This window comes from Carassius carassius, chromosome 31 (genome assembly GCF_963082965.1).
Source record: "Carassius carassius chromosome 31, fCarCar2.1, whole genome shotgun sequence".
Taxonomy (NCBI): domain Eukaryota; kingdom Metazoa; phylum Chordata; class Actinopteri; order Cypriniformes; family Cyprinidae; genus Carassius; species Carassius carassius.
In genome coordinates, this window is record NC_081785.1 from 4,263,283 (window position 1) to 4,283,231 (window position 19,949).

At 36.8% G+C, this 19,949-nt stretch overlaps 2 protein-coding genes and 1 pseudogene across 4 annotated transcripts in view; 1 reads left to right on the forward strand and 2 right to left on the reverse strand.

Annotated features, from left to right (window-relative positions):
- Nucleotides 1–585: 585 nt before the first annotated feature.
- Nucleotides 586–1,556, reverse strand: LOC132111866 (ankyrin repeat and EF-hand domain-containing protein 1-like; annotated as a pseudogene).
- Nucleotides 1,557–3,301: 1,745 nt separating this feature from the next.
- Nucleotides 3,302–9,032, forward strand: LOC132111370 (ketohexokinase-like). 3 transcript variants are annotated; one of them, XM_059518593.1, is made up of 8 exons: nucleotides 3,302–3,508; nucleotides 3,677–3,793; nucleotides 4,076–4,210; nucleotides 6,187–6,259; nucleotides 6,421–6,567; nucleotides 8,231–8,319; nucleotides 8,452–8,609; nucleotides 8,705–9,032. In XM_059518593.1, exons 1-8 carry the CDS (start codon nucleotides 3,417–3,419, stop codon nucleotides 8,791–8,793), a joined length of 900 nt encoding a protein of 299 aa, XP_059374576.1. In that variant the 5' UTR covers nucleotides 3,302–3,416; the 3' UTR covers nucleotides 8,794–9,032. The 3 variants fall into 3 exon arrangements, with proteins under 3 accessions (XP_059374576.1, XP_059374575.1, XP_059374574.1); XM_059518591.1 differs by lacking the exon at nucleotides 4,076–4,210 and adding an exon at nucleotides 4,454–4,588 and having other exon boundaries at nucleotides 3,305–3,508; XM_059518592.1 differs by lacking the exon at nucleotides 4,076–4,210 and having other exon boundaries at nucleotides 3,304–3,508.
- A 2,039-nt stretch (nucleotides 9,033–11,071) lies between these two features.
- LOC132111371 (EMILIN-1-A-like) overlaps nucleotides 11,072–19,949 on the reverse strand; it is a 31,081-nt gene continuing 22,203 nt past the window's right edge. The window contains exons 2-8 of the mRNA XM_059518594.1: nucleotides 19,284–19,406; nucleotides 16,686–16,897; nucleotides 14,309–16,453; nucleotides 13,795–13,911; nucleotides 13,499–13,516; nucleotides 13,008–13,142; nucleotides 11,072–12,889 (exon numbers count right to left, since the gene is read on the reverse strand). Coding sequence (XP_059374577.1) covers nucleotides 12,567–12,889; nucleotides 13,008–13,142; nucleotides 13,499–13,516; nucleotides 13,795–13,911; nucleotides 14,309–16,453; nucleotides 16,686–16,897; nucleotides 19,284–19,406 — 3,073 coding nt within the window. The 3' untranslated portion in view covers nucleotides 11,072–12,566. The remainder of the gene's footprint in view (nucleotides 12,890–13,007; nucleotides 13,143–13,498; nucleotides 13,517–13,794; nucleotides 13,912–14,308; nucleotides 16,454–16,685; nucleotides 16,898–19,283; nucleotides 19,407–19,949) is intronic.

A 19,949-nucleotide genomic window follows, 5' to 3' on the forward strand; every position in this document is an offset into this window, starting at 1 on the left:
CATTCACCTTTCCTTGTGTTGACGAGGGTGTTTTTAACATTGGTTCTGGTTTTCTTTCTTTGCCCTTTTCTGTTGAATTTGGCCATGAGCAAGCCAAAGATTCTTGCATCGCCATAATTTATAGCGATGTCCAAGCAATTTGGTTCTGTGAAAAAAACTAAAACAATTATACAAGTAAATGTAGACATTCACAACTGTTTCAAATACTTCAAATAAAAGCTATTCCTGAATCCTGAAAAATGTATCATGGTTTCCAAAAAAATATAAAGTGGCACAATTGTTTTCAACAACAATAATAATAAATGTTTCTTGAGCAGCAAATCAGCATATTAGTGTGATTTCTGAAGGGTCATGTGACAATTAAGACTGGAGTAATGATGCTGGAAATTCAGCTTTGCATCACAGGAATAAATTACATTTTAAAAAACATATTAGAATAAAAAACAGTTATTTTACACTTATTACTGTATTTTTAATCAAATAAATTCATCCTTGGTGAGCATAAGAGACTTCTTTAAAACATTCTTAAATCTTACTGACTAAATTTTTGAACAATAGTATATGAAAACCAATCAAAATAGTATTTCAAATATCAAACCCAGCACCTCTCTTGTTTTTTGCCATGATATTGGCTCCAGCTTTGATGAGATACTCTACCCAGCTGAATCGACAGCTTTCAATAGCTCTCATGAGTGGAGTTGCTCCATTCATTGCCACTGCATCCACCATGGCTCCAGATTGCACCAGCAGATGTTAATGTCTACATGACCTGCATGGCAAGCATGGTGGAGGGGTGACCAGTTGAATTGGTCAGCTGTATTGACATCAGCCTTATATAGTCAAAGAAACAGTCTAACAGTCCTCCAAATACATTAAAAGTGTAAATCTTCATTTTTCTTAGTAGCATTACCTTAGTAAAATAAGGAATTTAGCTACTTGGTAGTTTCTATACCGACACACTGTCATGAGTGGCATCTTAAAGAATTGATCTCTGACATCAACAGGCACTTGTTGGGTAAACACCATGCTGAGAGATTCTAGATGTACAGTCTTCACACAGTAATTGATGTTGGTATAGATCTTTTCTGGCTCATCGATATACCAAGACAAATCATCCTCAATGGGGTGAATTGGTGGCTGGTCTTGGTTAAAACGTTAGTTGTCAGTGAACGGCTGGTAGTTCTCGATCATGTAGGAAGGTAATCCACTGTCCTCTCTTATCGAGATCTGCTCAGGTGCCATTGTGCATATGGGCAATGATGAGGCAGATTTGCCACTCTTCTTTACTTAGCCTGCTTAGGAGCATAGGATGAGATGATAAAGGACTTCTAGAGGTTTACGTTGATGAGACTTTCATGGTTTTTGTCATGTTCCATGATGATCCATTACAAGTTCTTATTACTTACAGGAGTTCGATTCTCTTGAAGTGAAGACAGAAAATTCTCCAAATAAATGTTTTCAATAGATTTGTCGAGTCCCTCAGCAGTTTCAAAGGCTCTGCGCAAGGTTACCTCGTGTTCACATGACCAGTCAGGCGCATGAAGCTTCACATGCATTTCAGGGCAACTTTGTGGCAATTGCTTTTGGCATTTTGACTTGGAAGTTGACATTCCATATTCTTGAGTTTGGGATTACATCCTGTTGTTGACAAAAAAGAGCATTGCTATGAATAAAGGAGCGGTCATATTTACCATTGTTCAACAAAATTTGGTGAGAAAAATCCAGTCATTCCAATAGGAATCTGCGCAAAAGTTCCCAAAACAAATTTTGTTCATGTTCAAATCGATGAAATGACATCCCTCTTCAGGTTGTTGTATATGTTAAAATGTGAGTATCAGATATGATACATATTGAGGAAATCTTTTTTCCATCTCTCAGTAATTAGTGTATTCTATAACGTTTTGCCCCCACAATAAAAACAATAGCACTTTGACCGTAAAGCAAAACATTTAAATATCATCTTACATTTTGCGTAAGTAGCCTGTGACACTGTTATAAATATCTCATTGATTTACATTACAAGCAATGAAAATTTCATCATACTTTTGGCCATATAAATATTAGCATTAGCAACTGCACCAAAGAAAGTTTAGGTGTTTTTTTTTGTTTGTTTGTTTTTTTCCTAATATGGGCTTCATAATATCACTATAATATACTATATGAGCCATAAAAGTTATTGAAATATTATATCTTTGTAAAAGAGATCTTTGAATCATCTATGATTACAATTTTGATACTTGTTGGGTCAAAAATATAAGGGAACATTAATCTTAACTATAATTTGAGGACTGATCTCAAACCTGATCTACTGCGTTTGGATCAGCTCCTTTCTCCAAAATGCTATTGCAGAAGTGTTCACAGTCCTTTGCATTCTCACAGGAGAGAAGAACACAAGCAGTGATTTCAGTGAGCAGTGAGTTAGAAACAATGTTGACATTTGCATTGCAGTAGAGCGCCATCTGCAGGCAGAGGGCATGCTCTTCAGCTGGAGAGATGCAGCAGAACAACACCCCTATAAAGGAAGCGCTAAGAGCATATATGATTAGTAAATGAAATGAAATATTATATAAAAGAATAAGAAAAAACATCGTCTGGGGTTATAAATAAATTGTAGAATAAGTCCCATTAAAAATAGAGTATATAAAAAGATGTTACATTTTCTCTCTTCATCTGTGAGATTCGCATTTGCATGATTTGTGATCAAAAGATACACAATATTGTAGTAGCCTAACTGTGCAGCCAGCATCAGTGGTGTGTGGCTCTTCTTGTCCTGTATGTCAGCATGGGCTCTCAGGGACAGAAGGAACTGAACCAGGTCTTCATCACAGTCCAAAGAGGCCTGATACAAGGCCCTGAGGCCCTGCTTGAGTTCGGTCAGATTTATCAGACTTTGATACACCCACGCCGATCATCTCATTTATCTGTGGTTTGTTCTTTTCCCGTACATATTACAGTAGTTTATAGATCTGGAGGACCTCAGGGTTGCCTTCCGCCACCTCCTCACTACACTTTTTGAAGTCTTCAGCGTGTTTACCTTGTCTTCAGAACTAATGAATCACATAAAAAAATTTATAATAATAAAAATAAAAAACTGCCAGTGGGCCAACTGAAAGCCTATCAGATCGTGTGTACATTCAAATATTTAGGAATTATTAAAAAAAAAAAAAAAACGTATTTGAGAACTTACTACAAACACGTAACGGAAAGCACACTTTCGGCTGCACTCGATAAAAATCGGGAATTGTCGTGCTGACACTTTCGTTCACACTCGGTAAAAGCCGTCAGACTTCGTGCCCATGTTTACGCTCTCCCTTTCGCTGAAAGTTAAACACTCTCCTGCTCCTGTGCGGAACAGTGTAACATAATGACCTTTGGTCTGAAGTCCAAAGTTCAGTGTTTCTTTTTTCAGAGAGAATATGGGAGACAAAAAGATACTCAGCATTGGGTTGGTGTGTCTGGATATCATAAATGTTGTGGATAAATACCCGCAAGAAGATACGGACACAAGGTGAAGAATTCTGATTAACTTGTATAATTAGTATTCATTTCTTGATGCACTTTTTGCGTTAGCGTTCCAAACGCATAACCTTTGATCATCATACAGAGCATCTTGCTATAGCACTGTAGTTAATGTTGCATCACAGGTGTTATAAAATAACGTGCAACTGGTTGGTAGGTGTTTGTCTCAGAGATGGCAGAGGGGAGGAAATGCATCAAACACGTGCACAGTTTTGTCTATTCTTGGGGCTCCGTGTGCATTTATGGGCTCTTTGGCTCCTGGACCAGTAGCTGAGTAAGTGTTTTTTCTACCTGCTAATATGCAACAACATTTTCAGGGTCATATGTGCATTTTTAACATATAAATAATTATGACGTAGCTCAACTGCTTTCAACATTAATAATAATAAGGAGTGTCCTGAGCATCAAATCATATTAGAATGATTTCTTAAGGAATGTGCATTTTCATCTTTTCTTACTACTACACCTTATATCAGCAGAAATACACTTCCCTGTCCCTCACACAACTTTAGTTTACATATGCTGCATACTTTTCCTTGCTAATTAGTGCTTCTAGCTTCCTCTTGAATGACTTTCAAATGTACAAGATTGACATCTCTGTTCTTCTGGAGCATGCTGAATGCTCCTTTCCAGCTTCTGTAGTAATCAGCAGTGTGACGACAGGAAGCCGTACAATTCTGCATATGAACAGGTTTGTGTGTAAGTACTATGAAGCTCTTTGCTCACATGATGGCTGTCGCAGCAGATCACATCAAAACGAAAAATATACTAACCGCTGAAAGTGGTAATGGCTTTTCTCTTTAAAGGTTGCATTAAAGGTGTATGGTTCAAAGTTCAGTGTGGCACACTTTCGGAGCCTATTATATGTTTCCTGCCCAAATCACTCAGTAGTGCATATGGGTCACTGGAATTCCTCTCTTGTTTGTTGCACTAGTTTCATCGTGGGGGATTTTGCACGGTGTGGGGTGGACATATCTGGTGTGGCTTGGCAGCAGTGGGGCGAGACCCCGTGTGCCTGTTGTGTGGTGTGTCCCACCAAGGGCTCTCGCACTGTCGTGCTCTCAGACACGTAAGAGTAGCACCCAAAGTCACAATAATCATAACACAGCCAAAATTGGATGGATTGGGTACCTGGTAAATTAACAGCTCTAATTCTCAAACAGAATCTGAGAGTGGCACTTCTGTAATTGACAATAATGTAGTCTTAATGTAGCTGCCATTAACAAATCATGACAGTTTGACTTTGCATGCATTAATCTGAATGCTTGAAATTTGGGAGTGGGGGTGATTTGTTATTTTCAGTTCATTTATTTTCGATTAGATGTCTGTTTTATACAAGATTATTTTATTTAATTGTTTTAAACAGCACACAATAGCACACAATGTCAAAGCTTATTAACTAGCCTACTAACCTATTCCACGGCTGTCTGAAATACTTGATTCTGACATATCAATCTCTGCATTCTATGGCCAAATATTGTATATGTTATAGAATATATATATATATATATATATATATATATATATATATATATATATATATATATATCTATACTGAATATGTTATATAATAACCACTAAACTATATAAATGAATTATGAATTTTACATCATTATGATGCATCTTTATAGAAATTGATATGGTAAGCAGCTGTGTAATAAGTGGCATAATGTACAGTCAGTCATTCATTCAGCTTGTTTCTAAAAAATAAAAAAGGTAATTGTGACTTTTTATCTCACAGTTCCGACTTTTCATCAGAACTGTGAAATATAAAGTTAACGTCTTGCATTTCTGACATTATATATATAGAGAGATAGGGAGAGAGAGAGATAGATATAGATATATAGATAGATATATTTGGAATTGTGAGATATAAACTAGCAATTGTGTGAAAAAAGTTGCAATTAACTTTTTTATTTTTAATTCCGTGGAAACAAAAACAGAACTGCGATGTAAGAATTCACAATTCCCAGAAAAAATAAAGAAATTGTGAAATGTAAACTCAGAATTTGTGAGAAAAAGTCTGAAAAAAACCTAAACATTTATATTTTGCAGTTCTGGATTTTTTTCTCATAATTGTGAGTTTATATTTCAATTTTTTTCTTCTCAAAATTTTGAAGATAAAAATCAGAATTTTAAAGATAAAAAGTTGCATTTACATTTTTAATTATTTTATCCCGTGGCAGAAACAGATAAAGTCCTAATCACCCGGTTAAGGTTTGTTTTTGTGGTTAAGACTGGCTGAATGTACATTATCATTTACTTCCACTTGCTTTGTTTGTAGCAAACTAATATATAAAACAACACTCATTTTCATCTCAGCCTTGAATAATATTTCTAGTCTCTAAAACCTGGTTTAAAAACTTCCAAAACCTTTTCCCTCTTTGCTGAAAAACAGTCTCTTTGGTTTATAATCACAATTATCTTGTAATCACAGCCCAAAGCTGACTATCTGCCTGTACTGATGACTGTTATCAAACGCTTTACTTTATACAACTGACAGGCATCCAGTCTAAGGCAATAATCTAGGGTTTTTCCACTATACAGACCTTTCACTGATTCAGTTTGTATTATATGATTACAGCAAATCATGTCAAAATAATGGATAGTGATCTATCATGTACACAAAGTTCAATTATTATTTACTGATTGTTGAACTTTCATCAGAAACTTGCCAGATGTTTCTGTAGAAGATTTTTCAAAGGTGGACCTGAGCCATTACAAGTGGATCCACTGGGAGGTGAGAGTGTCCACCAAATAGGTTTCACTTGCTTCATAGTAACACTCCAAGTTCGCACTAAGTCACACTGAAACACTATTTCATTTCTTCTGATCTGTGTTTAATAGCTTTATTCCATGAGTAGAGATATAGAGCTGATTGTTTTATGAATGCATTGTCAGGGCCGTAATGCTGATGAACAAGTGAAGATGATTGAAAGGGTGAGAGAGCATAACAGCAAACAGCAAGAGAAGAACAGAATCACCATCTCTGTGGAAATCGAGAAAACCAGGGAACCCCTCTACCAGCTTTTCCCTCATGGTGATTTGGTATGGTTTCACTACATTTCAAACTTTACATGAATAAAACACATTATGTCAATATGTATAAACCGCATAGTCTTTATAAATTGATTATGGACTGGCAGATCACACAAAATAATTACATTTTGATCTGCAAAATTAATTTAAATATATATTTAATTTAAAAGTATTAGTGCTGTCAATCGATTAAAAACTTTAACTAGATTAATCACACATTTTTTTCTGTGATTAATCGCAATTAATCGCAATAAAAAAGAGAGGTTTTTGTACGTTTTTAATATATTTTTTAATGTAATAATTTCACAGTTAAATTTAAATATTTGTTTAAATGACATCTTTTTATGAATGAAGGCCAGTATTACTGATATTAATACAGCTACTGATTTTTTTTTTTTTTTTTTTACATTTATTATTAGGCTTCAAAAATATAACAGTTTTTAATTTACGTAAACTTAAAACAATGCTAACATAAACCCATAATAAATGTCATGTTTACTCCTGCCCTTCCTGTCTTAACAGTTAGGAAATGTACAGAAATTTAATAAAGTTATCAAAGTTATATGCAGTCTGCACTGCATAAACTATAAATTAAATAGTTAATCCTTATTAAAGCTACAAAAGTTATTTAGTCAAGAGCAGCGAGTCATTTTCTCTGTTCCCTTTGTTCTTTAACTTTACTGACGGGAAGCTTTATTGGCTGCTGTCCCTTTAAGAGCAGACAGACACGCGGATCCCACCGTTTATATACTGTCTATGGATCTCGCCTCATTCTCTCACAACTCTTTTTGTTCATTTCAGACTTTATATAAATCATTTAAGATTGCTTTTATGAGGATAATCGACAAAACTGGCACTTTGGGATGTTTATTGTTAGTTCAAGCGCTTAAGAGAACTGGATTCTGGCGCCCTGTCTATGCATTGTGTGTGTGTGTGTGTGTACGTGTGTATGTGTCACATAAGGGCATTCACAGATAGCGCATTCTCTTTTGTCTTGAAATGTTTAAAAGCATTTAAATGAATAAGAGCGTGATCATATAATGTAAAGCTAGCCAACGGATGGCAGAAAATACGGATGCTGCGTTAATTGCGTTAAATATTTTGACGCGTTAAACCAGACAAAAATTAATCGCATGCGTTAACGCGTTAACGTTGACAGCACTAAAAAGTATATATTATAAGTTATACTGTTGAAGTTTGGGGTTAGTGTTATTGTTATTATTTAAGATAGCTTTACATTTATCAAAAGTGGTCTAGTAAAGAAATGTAGAATTTTACTAAGCTTTCAATTTCAAATAAACCCCATTGCGAATGTCATTAAATTTAAACTTCGTATTTATCAAAGAATCGCGGTTTCCACAAAAGTATTAACCAACCATTTTGAAGCTTGAAAATTCATCTTTGTGCATTCTACAGTTATTTCTATTGTGCAACCACATATTTTGGCTTTGATTTTGAAATATCTTCAAATAAATAGAGCTAAGAATCCTGAACTGTTCAGAGCGGAAGTCAAAGTATTTAAAAAAAATATTGAATAAATGACCAAGCAAGAAGCATAAGATTTAAAGGAGCTGTGCATTAATTTTTTGTGGAAATCTGAGTGTCAGCTGATAAGCTTTAAGGCATGCTTGTACAATACACAGCCTGTTTATTTGTCACTGCTTTCAATCAGGTCTTTGTTAGTAAGGATGTGGCCCAGCAATTTGGGTTTACTTCATCAGCTGCTGCATTGAAGGGGTTTTGTGGTCGCCTTAGAAAAGGGTGAGTCAGAGGATTAAAATGACCACTAGATGTCATTAATGTTCCGTATTATTCTTAATAGCTGTTTAAGAAGATGTTCTTTTGAAATATTAGCTGTTCCATGTGTTAAGATGACTTTGGTTGTGTGTCTAGAGCTACCCTTATTTGTGCCTGGGCAGAAAAGGGAGCGGATGCCATGGGTCCCGATGGTGTAATCATCCATTCAGATGCATTCCCGCCTGAGAAGCTTTTAGACACACTTGGAGCAGGAGATACGTTCATTGCTTCTGTGATCTATTCCCTTTCAAATGGTAAGGATGAAGGTCTGATTATGAAACACAAAGAAGTTAGGGGTTGATGTAAGTTGTGCATATAAATCAAGCTGGTTCTTTTCTCTTTTCTGCAGGGGGGAGCCTACAGGATGCTCTCACATTTGGCTGCCAGATTGCAGGCAAAAAATGCGGTGTCCATGGATATGATGGAATTTTACTCTGAACTTGGCGGAAAGGTGCACAGCAGGAATGTAGTACAGACATGAAGCATGCTGATAAACTTAACTAGTACTGTAAGCAACACTGTCAATGCATGATGAGGTGCTGAATAATGTTTCTTCGCATAGAAAAAACTAATGCACATGCAAAGGCCTAATAATTCAAAATAATGATGGTATATTCTGCTGGTGTTCTTCTGTATTAGAATGAATAAATAATTGAAGAAAACTTGTTTTACAACTTACACTTGCATTTATATATATATATATATATATATATATATATATATATACTGGTCAGAATAATAATAATAATAAAAAGAATTATGCTGCATTAATTTTATCAAAAATACAATGAAAACATTAATAACCTCTATTAATAGTTGAGTACCAAATCAATATCTAAGTCAAATAATATTTCATTTGATTATTTTTTTTTTTTTTCTTTTTTACTGTACCTTTGACCAAATAAATTTAGCTTTGGTGAGCATAAGACACTTCACATTATTCTTAAGTTTTAACCTAAACCTGTATTGAAGAAAAAATTGTTAGCATACTATCCAACAGTGCTTTGATAATACTCATGAGTTATGAGGAGGAGTTCAAGGATATTGTTCCCTAATTGATACTGAAGAGCAGGCAAGCATCTCTGCAGCAGTAGGGAGCACAAGCCTGTGTGTTTACACTCTATACAGAGAAAAAAAGGGGAAGACAGCTGAATTTAAGTGAACAAGATGAAAGACAAACAGGATATGTTACATTTTCCCACCCAATCCCATTTAGACACAGCCGGCTAGCACTACATGGATTCTTTTACCACACCCATCGTGCAATAATGACACCGTCTGTCTGACAATATCTGTTTGACATTTACTTAGGGGAAAAGAAATGGAATTTCTTTAAGCCTATGTATAAACATTTATTTATTTATTCATTGCATATACTGTAAAAAGCACTCTTTTCTGAAATTTGTGGAAATTCTTAGTGTATCTGTAGCAATCACTGACAGTCAAATGCAAATAATTTTGCTAATTGTAGGTAGAGTAGTTCTTACTTTTCCAACTTTAAACATGCTTCGCATGAAATTGAGCAAAAATTAATCAGTGCACATTATTACAAAGAAAAAAGATGACTTCATAATATTTCATAAAAATTTAATAACTTACTGTACCTCAGAACCAACTTTCCTTTTCAGCCACAAACATGAATATGAGCTGAGAAGACATGGAAAACAAAAGGCCAAATAATAGCCAGTAGCTATGTTGTAGTTATGCATCTTTTCTAAAATCTTGACTTAGTTTTTGCAGTAATATACAGTCGCTTTACAAAAAACTTTTCCATTTGGATGAAGTTAGGCATCAGTCTCCAAATCCTAGTCACTGTACATGCCAATGTTGTTTCCTCGTCAATACATGGAAAATTCACATTCAGCTCTTTCTCCATTTTGTACTTTGGATGATCCAATCCATTCATGGTGGATAAAATAAATTTTTATCTTACATTTACTTTGAATATTCTGTTTAATTTGGAAATATGATTCATTACAAAAATAGAATCATATTGTGCTGTTTCATGTTGACCTCATCAAAGAAAGGAAAAAACTGATTGACCTTCTCCACGGACTGGATTTAGGGTTGCTGAAGTATAAAAAGCAAAACAGAAATACAGTATGAAGGGAAAAAAAATCACATATCTGAACGAGGTCAGGAGGTTCACAAGCCAACACTTTGTCTAGACACCAGTGACTTGACAAACAGAGGGCATTATTCACCAAAACTACATCCCAGTATGACCATGGATGGACACCCAATATTTATTTATTTTTTATTATTAAATCACAAGCCAATCTCCAAACGACTGCTCTTGCTTGCGATGTGGAAAATGCATTGTGCACTACTCTCCTTTATCACAGCGTTTCTATGCACATGCCTCTTAAAATAATTTTTAAAAAGAGAAACAGTGGGTCATTTCTATTTGAAAACAATGTTTTCAATCACATTGAAACAACTTTGACCATGTAATGATCCAGTAACTCCAGTATGGACTTTTCCCATGTAGAACAGAGAAGTCAAAGACAGTGGCAAAAATTGCACCATCAATCACTGACTGGAATTCTATTCAACAGAATTACGGTCCTTGACTACAAAATGATCTTCATTGTGTTTGAGACAATGAACAGTAGTCTGCTTAGTGTTTTGAACAATGCTGGTGCTAAATTAAATGGTATGTCTTAAAGTAATCCAATACAAAACCCCATAACACTCAGTTCAGCAGAGAGTAAAATGTGTAACATTAAATATCTTTATTTGAAACACACGTGTTGCCAATGTACACATTCAAGGTAACAGGTTAAACCATGAGAGGGAACTATAAAATCTTAGATTTGGTCTCTTTTACATGTAAATATGTTTTAATGCTTACATTGCTGTTGTAGCTTCCATTTTATGAGCTGGGAAATCTCTTTATAACTAAAAATAATAAATGAAACACAGCACATAAAATATAGCAGCCTTAATTTTCAGCATTCTAGACCACATGAAGTCTGAAAATTCATAGCATTACACTGAGATCTTTTCTCTCAACGTGCTGTGAAATTGCACAAGTATGTCTTAAACAAGAAAAAATAAAAGCTACGTAGTTCAAAATTCTTTGGGCTGTCGTACAGTAAACATTCAAGCGAGACCACACAGACAGAAGGAGTTGAAGGACACCCTCTGAATCCTCAGCTTTGTTATTCTTCAAAGGCACTTTGTTGAACCACATTAAGAATAGGCTCTGTTTTGATAATAATCTCCATTGAACACTCAGGCTGGGAATATGAATATGGAGCAAAATGCAATGGTTCTCCACTCCAGCAGAACTGATGTCTTTGTAAACACTTCAACAGGATCTCAAAATGCAAGAAGATGCATGTACAAAAAGCCCTTTCTCGTTGGTTAGATAAGCCTGAGGAACGAAGATTTCATTGCATTCGTCTCTTTTCCAGAGGCAGAGATTGCATGGAAAGCAATGATGTACATCACTGATTATCAGGTTGGATAACATGTTAAATGCTTCCTGAAATCATACTACCAACCACATATTTAATTAAGTTAAACATCTTTGGCAAGAGCAGGATGTTACTCCTGGAAAACTTGGCACTTCTAATATAAAAAAAAATAGAAAGAATTCAAACTAAGGCATATACGGTATGGTATTAAAGATCATGCCTTGACTCAAAGTAGATAAAGGAGCACAGGATTTGAACATTCACAGCAAAAATATGAATTCCTTTGATCAGATCTCCCAATTTTCCACACCCATCAGCCTAACCTATATAACCCTGACTGTGAGTCAAGCTCTTTGGCAGAAGAGTACTTTAACGTGCAGTGGCATACAAGGGAAGTCGAACAGACCTCACAGTCATTTTTGGTGCATGAGAGATTACTCTTACCTCATGTCTGTGATTCATATAACATGGAAATATCGCAATAAGAACAATGTCAACAATGGTCGCACAAACCTGCAGTAGTATTTGTTACAACACTTCTCCAAAATGCGGGTTAGGATTACATATCAAGGGCAACAGTTCCTCCACATAAAAATATATTCTCTGTTTAAGGAGTTCATAGGAGGTCTAACAACATCCGTAGATTTGGATAAGATACCGAAGGAAATTCAATGCACAGCATGTGCATCGCCACCCCAGATGGATAAACTTCATTTAGATTGTCTCTTTATAGCCCCGTCGTTTTGCTGGTCTTCTGATTAGTCTCAGTGCTAATCATTGAAAAGACCACTACACATTTTCATATAGAAGCATACCACTGAAGATAGTTAAAGGCTCCACTGAATGGGCAAGTTTGCCCATGACCAGGTCTATGCAGACTGTATCGCCCACCTGAAGGGGCAGGATGATGTTGAAGACAGCCAGAGACCCTGGTGTTGGTTTTGCTTCAGCCATGGGTTTGTTTTCCAACCCTTCTGGTTGGTAACCTGCTGAGTCCACCCGAGCCATGCCATAGTTAGACTTGGAGAGCACAGCTTCAATCTTCTCATTTTTGTGACCTGTCAGGATAGCGCTGAAGAAGTAGCGTCCATCAAGTGGTGCAGTAAAGATACCTGTATATTTAAGAAAAAACAAATATGTATACAGTTTTCCATGGCTCAATCCTTCCACATTATTTTTGCTTCATGCCAAGTAGAATTGCAGATAGACTTTCAGCAGTGCCAAGATTACCTGTTTGTGGATTATAATAGCTTCCTTCATTTACCAATATCTTATCAAAAATGATTGTTCCAGATGTAACCATGGGATTTGTGAGAGCTGCTGAAAAGGAAAGACGTGGTATGTTGGCATCTGCGCCGGCCATACCTGAAATTATCACAACAGTACATTTTTAAAAGAAAGCTCTAAAATGTGTTCTCAAATTGTGGACATAATCAGTTCTTAACCCCAAATTTATCCCTATATAGCCATGGTTTACACAACCAGTTTTAGTTATCAGCTGCTGACCTTTGGCTCAACTATTGACCCAGTACTGCCAATAACAACTTAGCACATGGCGCAACACTTAAGACAGAAAAATCGCCGACTTTCATGCAAACAGACACTTTACACATCTCACTGAATTCTTGTCTTCTTTCCAAACATTGCCACACATTAAAATAACCTCAGTGATTGACTAGGATATGGCTGCTAAAAGTATTAAAAGCAAATTCAAAACATACCTCTCTCTCCTCTGAGACCTAAAATAGGAGAAAGCAAAATTTGAGTAACTTTAAAATATTGTGCAAGTGTCATATAATATGAAGTGTCTAGTTCACCCAAAAATCACAATTGTCATTCTGAAATTTACTCATCCTCATGTCATTCCAATCTTGTATGTTTTATTGAGTAAGAAACTGAGCTTCTGCTTTCCATATAAGATAAGTACAGTATACAGCCAAGCTCCCAAAATAATGACAAAATATTCATTTTGGGAGAACATTTTCACTAATCCTTGGACAAAAATAAAGTTTCTCACCAGGAGGTCCTTTTGGCCCAGGTAAGCCTGGAATACCTGGTGGTCCATCATTACCTGGAGGTCCCTGTGGACCTGGGAGCCCTCCTTCTCCCTGCGGACCTGGTGGTCCAGGTAAACCTATAAATAAAAAGGATGCAATTAAAAGATTTTGTCTTTTCATATCCATCACTGTTGTGCAAGTTTCAGAATCGTCTCCCTTTGAATGTGTGTAAATTTGAATTGAACAGTCACACCCCACAGGAAGTTGAATTGGAATTTGAATAGGAATGACAGCAAGTGAGGTTTACTAAATTGTAATTTAAAGACATTCAACAAGGTAATGCACTCTGGCAATTGCATTATGGATTACATTAAATGGAGTTAAATTTAGAATGGTGTACAACGCTGATATCTATTAAAATATAAGAGCTATGTTAGTTAATGGTGCTGGAAATTTAGAATATGATCTTACAGGCTGTCAAATTGTTAGTAAAACTCTAATTCTGGCTTTCTACTTTAAGCACTTAAGTCAGACCTGTCAAGTCATTCTCAGTTAAGCTCTGGAACTCCTTGAGGATGTGGACCATTGAGGAATTGAGTCTCTTGATCTTGCCATGGATATCATCCAGATGTGTGTTCTGGAAGATCTCAATGAACTCACTGTGTGAGATCACTGTGTTGTTTAGCCCACTGACACAGTTCCACAGGCTAGACACGTGTTTGTTCAGGCCTTCTTTGATCTTTTGGATATTGTCTGAGACAGAGTCAAGCCGACCACAAACCACTTCGAGTTTAGAGAGCCTCTTATCCAGACCATCGCCAGTCCTCTTGCAGTCACCCATCTTAACCACAAAGTTATTCCCAAAGCGACGTACATCTCGATCCATATTGTCAAAACGTACCCTGCTGTCCTCTATGTGCTCTGTCATTTCCTGTTGAATCTTGTCAATTTCAGAAATAATTTTGTCTTTGGTGTTTCCAAGGTCATGAATAACACTGTCATGTTTTTGGACCACATGCTCCAGACCTTTTAATGTGTCGTTGATGGAGCTGAAGGTTAAGATTACCTCAGACAGTTCTCCCTGAATTGACCGGAGGTCACCAGTATTACTGCTGATGACACTGTGTCCATCCAGTGGTTTCTGTAGGTCATCCAGGTGACCTGTTCCTGATTCTGTTCCTATAGGAGTAGTCAAGTCGATCTTGCATTGACCACTGCATTTCTGTACCTCCTCTCTCAACTGATCCATCTCATTCTGCAAACTGGAGCAAACATCCACACAGCCCGTCTGACCAGAGTCAGTTTTACCTTTAATGTAGTTAATTTCTTTCTGCCATCTGTCCATGGCATGGTTTGTGATATTCTTGAGTTTCTTTAGGTCATCTTCCACTGTGCTGCACACATCACAGTTCTCAATCTCCATGACAATCCTGTTGAAGTGTTCTCCATTGTCTCCAGTTAGTGCTTTGATCTTGCGAACATCATGGCTGAGGTTAATGACCCTATCTTCAAGAGAATCACCGGACACCGAGAGATCCTTGAGTCGTGTGTCAAACCTCTTGATCTCATCTTCATTTGCAATGACTCTCCACTCCAAAAACTTCACTGTCTCACTAGGGCTCGGACTACCACCGGTTGGACTTGACCCAGAACTTGAGCCTGAGCACCCAGAGCATTCGCTTAACCTCTTGTCTATAAAGGATGTAGTATTCTCAAGCCGAGATAGGCGCTTATCAAGATCAAATACAGTTTCTTTAATGATTCCTATGTCAACATCTATGTCATTAATCCTATATTCCTGGTCAAGAATACGATTATTGAATTCAATGCGAAGATTTCTGAGTTCCTGCTGGAATGAGTCCCGTATGTTAGTCTCCAAATAAGCAAAGTTTTCCTTTGCCTTCTGTACAGTGTTGTTGAGCCGTCTTTCCAGGTCTTTTAGATTATCATTGAAAAGATCTGGCATTATAGGAACTTGTCCTTGTCCACCTATTCCTCCAGAATTTCCACCACCTTCAGTTCCCCCTTGTTCCCTATTCAGACGATCCTGAAGTTTGTCATAGGCCTCTGACGTTGAGCTTATCTTCCTGTCCATGTCATTAAGTCGTCTACTGAGGTTTGTTACAGTGTCACAGCAGCCTTGAGACCGGCTGAGGTCTCGGCGCAAACCATCAAGAGTCTGGCGGTGACGTTGGTCCATGGCATTAATCTGCTTTTCCAGAGTCAAGATCCTCTCCCGATCTTCTTGCTGTTGTCTTCTTAAGTCTTCCACTCCAGACTGACAGGCAGAACATGAAAGAGTCACTCGACGTTCAAGCTCTCTGAGGATTTCCTCCTTCAAGGTGTTTAACCTGTTTCCTCCCACTCCCCCAATGTCTAAATCATTGCCTCCTCCCTTTCCATTCACGAGGTGGTTATTGATGCTGACTAGAGTCTTGTCATGAGCTTGAGTACGGTTGTCCAACTGATCAAGCTTGGTCTGAATGTTATGGATGGTCTCTTTCATTTCAGGCTGGGCTGCATCAGCCGGTGTTTTGCCACTATTAAAACCTGGCTTACGAATTTCCTCTTGGAATCTTTCATTCATGCCACGCAGAGTTGACTGCATGTCAGTTAGGTCTTTGTTCAACTTCTGGATTTTGTCCTCCAGTTGCTTCACCTTGTCATTGTCACCTCTCCCTAGGCAAAGATCAAACACAATGGTAATTTTAAGATAGTCTTTAGATATTTAAAGATTAGCAACGGTTTGGCAGACCTATAATTCACAGTCTTGTCAACTCTGACAACCAAAACAATGCTCCAGTGGCCAGTTTTAACATTTTGGAGTATTTCTGTAAAGACGGAAACTGCTTGAAAGATGCAGGTATGGAAAAATTGAGAACATCAACAAGGCCAGAAAACATTAACTTACCATTCCCTCCGGTCTGTCCATGACCGGTGTTAGTTCCAGTTTGTCCTGGTTGTGGTCTAGGCCAAGGTCTGCTTGTTGAGACCTGAGTATCAGATCCCCTGTTTGGTCCATCATTACAGTCTTCTCCACTGTATCCATGGCAACACTTCCACTCCATTTCTGTTAACATTTTGTAAGCCACCTTGTATCTGGGCCTCATGTAGGTCCGGTACCTATAAACACATGAAATCCATTTGAATGAAAGCTTGAAATGTCCTAGTTTGGACACTGCTGTGATAAATCCAGCCATGCCTAAGCATTTCCTGACTTGCAATGTTTAGTTTGAATTGTGAAATACATGGGACTGAGAAACAATCAAAACAACAAAAATTATATGATGAAACAAACTACAAAGAATACAATCAATACAATCTAAAAGAACAAAAAATATCCAGGCCTAGTACATGCATAACCTTACAACTCACAATTCTGTATATTGTATAATATATTCCACATTAAACATTTTCTCAGTTTAAACACACAAATCCCTTCTGGGAACAGTGTTGTACTGCAACACCCACTTCTCAACAAATTAATTTATTAATTTATACCAACAAACACTTGAAAAACACAGGCTGAATTGCATACTGTTTTTGTTCCAAGAATGGAGAAAGACATTTATAGCATATACTCAGCACATTCATACCACCTTCGCTAGTTACTACATAGACATTTACCGGACAGCTGTATAAACCTCTTATTCAATGAAGGACTGGGTTATGGTGGAAACAGTGCATATCTTTACATATAGCATGGATCCCTTCTTCAATCTATGGGACCTTTTGTATGTTTTGTCATCCAGAAACTATAAATCTACTAAAGTTTAATACTCATGGTAAGGGGTTTCTAAAAAATACCATCTCATCAGAGACATTATATTTATGTTGTAATTCTGACTAGTAGTCTAGATCTCAAGTTCACTGTGTCATTTAAATAAACAAATATAATAGTGAAACATCACGGTTAGCCTTGAACCCATACATCAGCACCATATTTAGGTGCAATAGGAAACAATTTTAACATTTCTGTTCTTTTTCTTTTGGTTACAGTTCTTAAGACACTGAATGTTTGTCTACACACTCTGTTCCATAACCCCCGTGAGAAGAAAAATAGGGGGAAAAGGGGTCACCCGACTCTACTGGATGAGTGCAAAAATAAGTGGTGGTATTTTAGTAGGTTTTAAGCCTAATTCCTGTGGCGCGTTGGTTGTAGAGTTTGGAATGGCATGCCACCTCATTCCACACATACTGTAGCAGTGTGTGTGTGTGTGTGTGTGTGTGTCTAAAGGAGTTGGATTAAGCTTTTCCAGCTGGAGTTTAGTATATTTACAGCAACTGGAAACCACCTCGCAATTGCACACACTTACTAATCTTGGCATCCTCAGACTACATTCTATTTATCTCCATTTGGTGACATTAGCTTTACTATATAAACACAATGTTTTTAGTATTTCTTAGACTTTAATGACTCATATTTCCAGTAAAATGTGATGTGGTATATATTCTAGCGTCTATGAATGTTATGATGATGTTAGCTTTCAACATCTGTTTCCTGGCTGAAATTAGTTGATGTAGTACGTAGTGGTTCCACTTATTTAGAGTGCACTAAAATAAAGGTCAGAAAAACAGACTTGCTTTTACCTCAAATGCTCTGACTGATCTAAAGTTTTATAGGTGCATGTTTATATCAACAAACAGATGCATAAAATGGATAAGCTAAAGTGTCATGGTAAAGTAGTATACAACTAGCATTAAGCTAAATAACATACAGCAAATGGTACCCAACTTTGGGCCTGTTTCATGCCACATGCAAAAACAGACTGTTTATTGTGCTGCCTATGTTAGCAAGTTACATCATACATATTGTTTGTGTAAAAATTTGGGTGGGTTGCACCAGCCGTTCATACTGTATGTTCTTAAACTGGAACAAAAATCAACATGAGACACTTAGCAACTATTTGTAAACTCTGTTCTTAATTTGGTTGCACTATTTGTTCTTTAGGGAAATTGTAGCTTGTAGGCTCTGTTAAGTAATGAATAGTCACATTATATGACGTTTACTTACAGTGATCCAATAGCAGCATTCAAATTTGTAAGCAGATGTGCTCTGAATTTCAGTTTCTCCTGGTAAGGTTAATTTTGCCTTCTGTAACTTCTGGTTTCCCCTGAAATATGATACTTAATCATGAAATAATGACACATATGTTGTAACTTAGTGTCCCTTTAAGTTGCAACTTTGCAACACAGCTGATGCCTCTGGCCCATACAGACAACAATTTCGCTCCTATTATGCTTTGACTATGTTAGCAGGTTTCTAAGTAGTCCAGGCTGGTTAGTAGATGGTTTTAGCCACCTGTTACAGAGAAATACTGCTTTAGGTAGCTGGTTTGTTGCTGGCCCAAAATGCCGTTATTATAGCCTTTTACTGTATCTACTGTATAATGAATATACCGATAATCATTGTATAATATATGGAAGGTATGACAAATAAAACAGAGATAAAACACGTTAGAGAGAGAAAACTAAAGTCCAATACGGATAAAAAAAAAGAAGCACTTACACTACAACACGGGCACACTGAACACCCCAGGAACATGGTTGATAGTCAGGCTTCACGTAAGTCTCCACTCCATCTTCCACCACACAGCTCACAGTCTTGGTCACCACAAATGCACACCAGTTTCTGTAAAAAGAAATGCGGATGTACAGAAGAAACCATACTTGTGGAATTAGCTGGACTAATTGAATGTAACAGTAGATTTTATAACAAAGAACTGTAAACAAGTCTGCCAAGTCCAACGTTAATAGAACTATTTTTTCCAATTTACAACTTGTGCTATATCATGGCTTGTCTATTACAATACAAAATGGCTTTCATAGGAAATTAACACTCATTTGACCTTAAATGAACTTTTAAACATTATATATGAAAAATTCCATCACTGAGATTCACAGCTTTAAAAAGATGAATAAATAAAGCTCTCCAAAGATGGTAACAAATTTAAAGAACATATCCCCCTTAGGTGTTCTCAAACTAGTGTCTGTGTTAGATTTAAAGTGATTTTCTATCAGTCTGTGAAGTCCTCATGTCCCCTGGCCTCATAAATTAGCAGAAATCTGCAAATAAATAAGTCTCTCGATTCTTTTAGTAAGCCCTGTCTCTCACACCAACATCAACAAGCTCTGGAATCAGGTCGTTACAATCTCTTCACTGCTTGCACTGGGA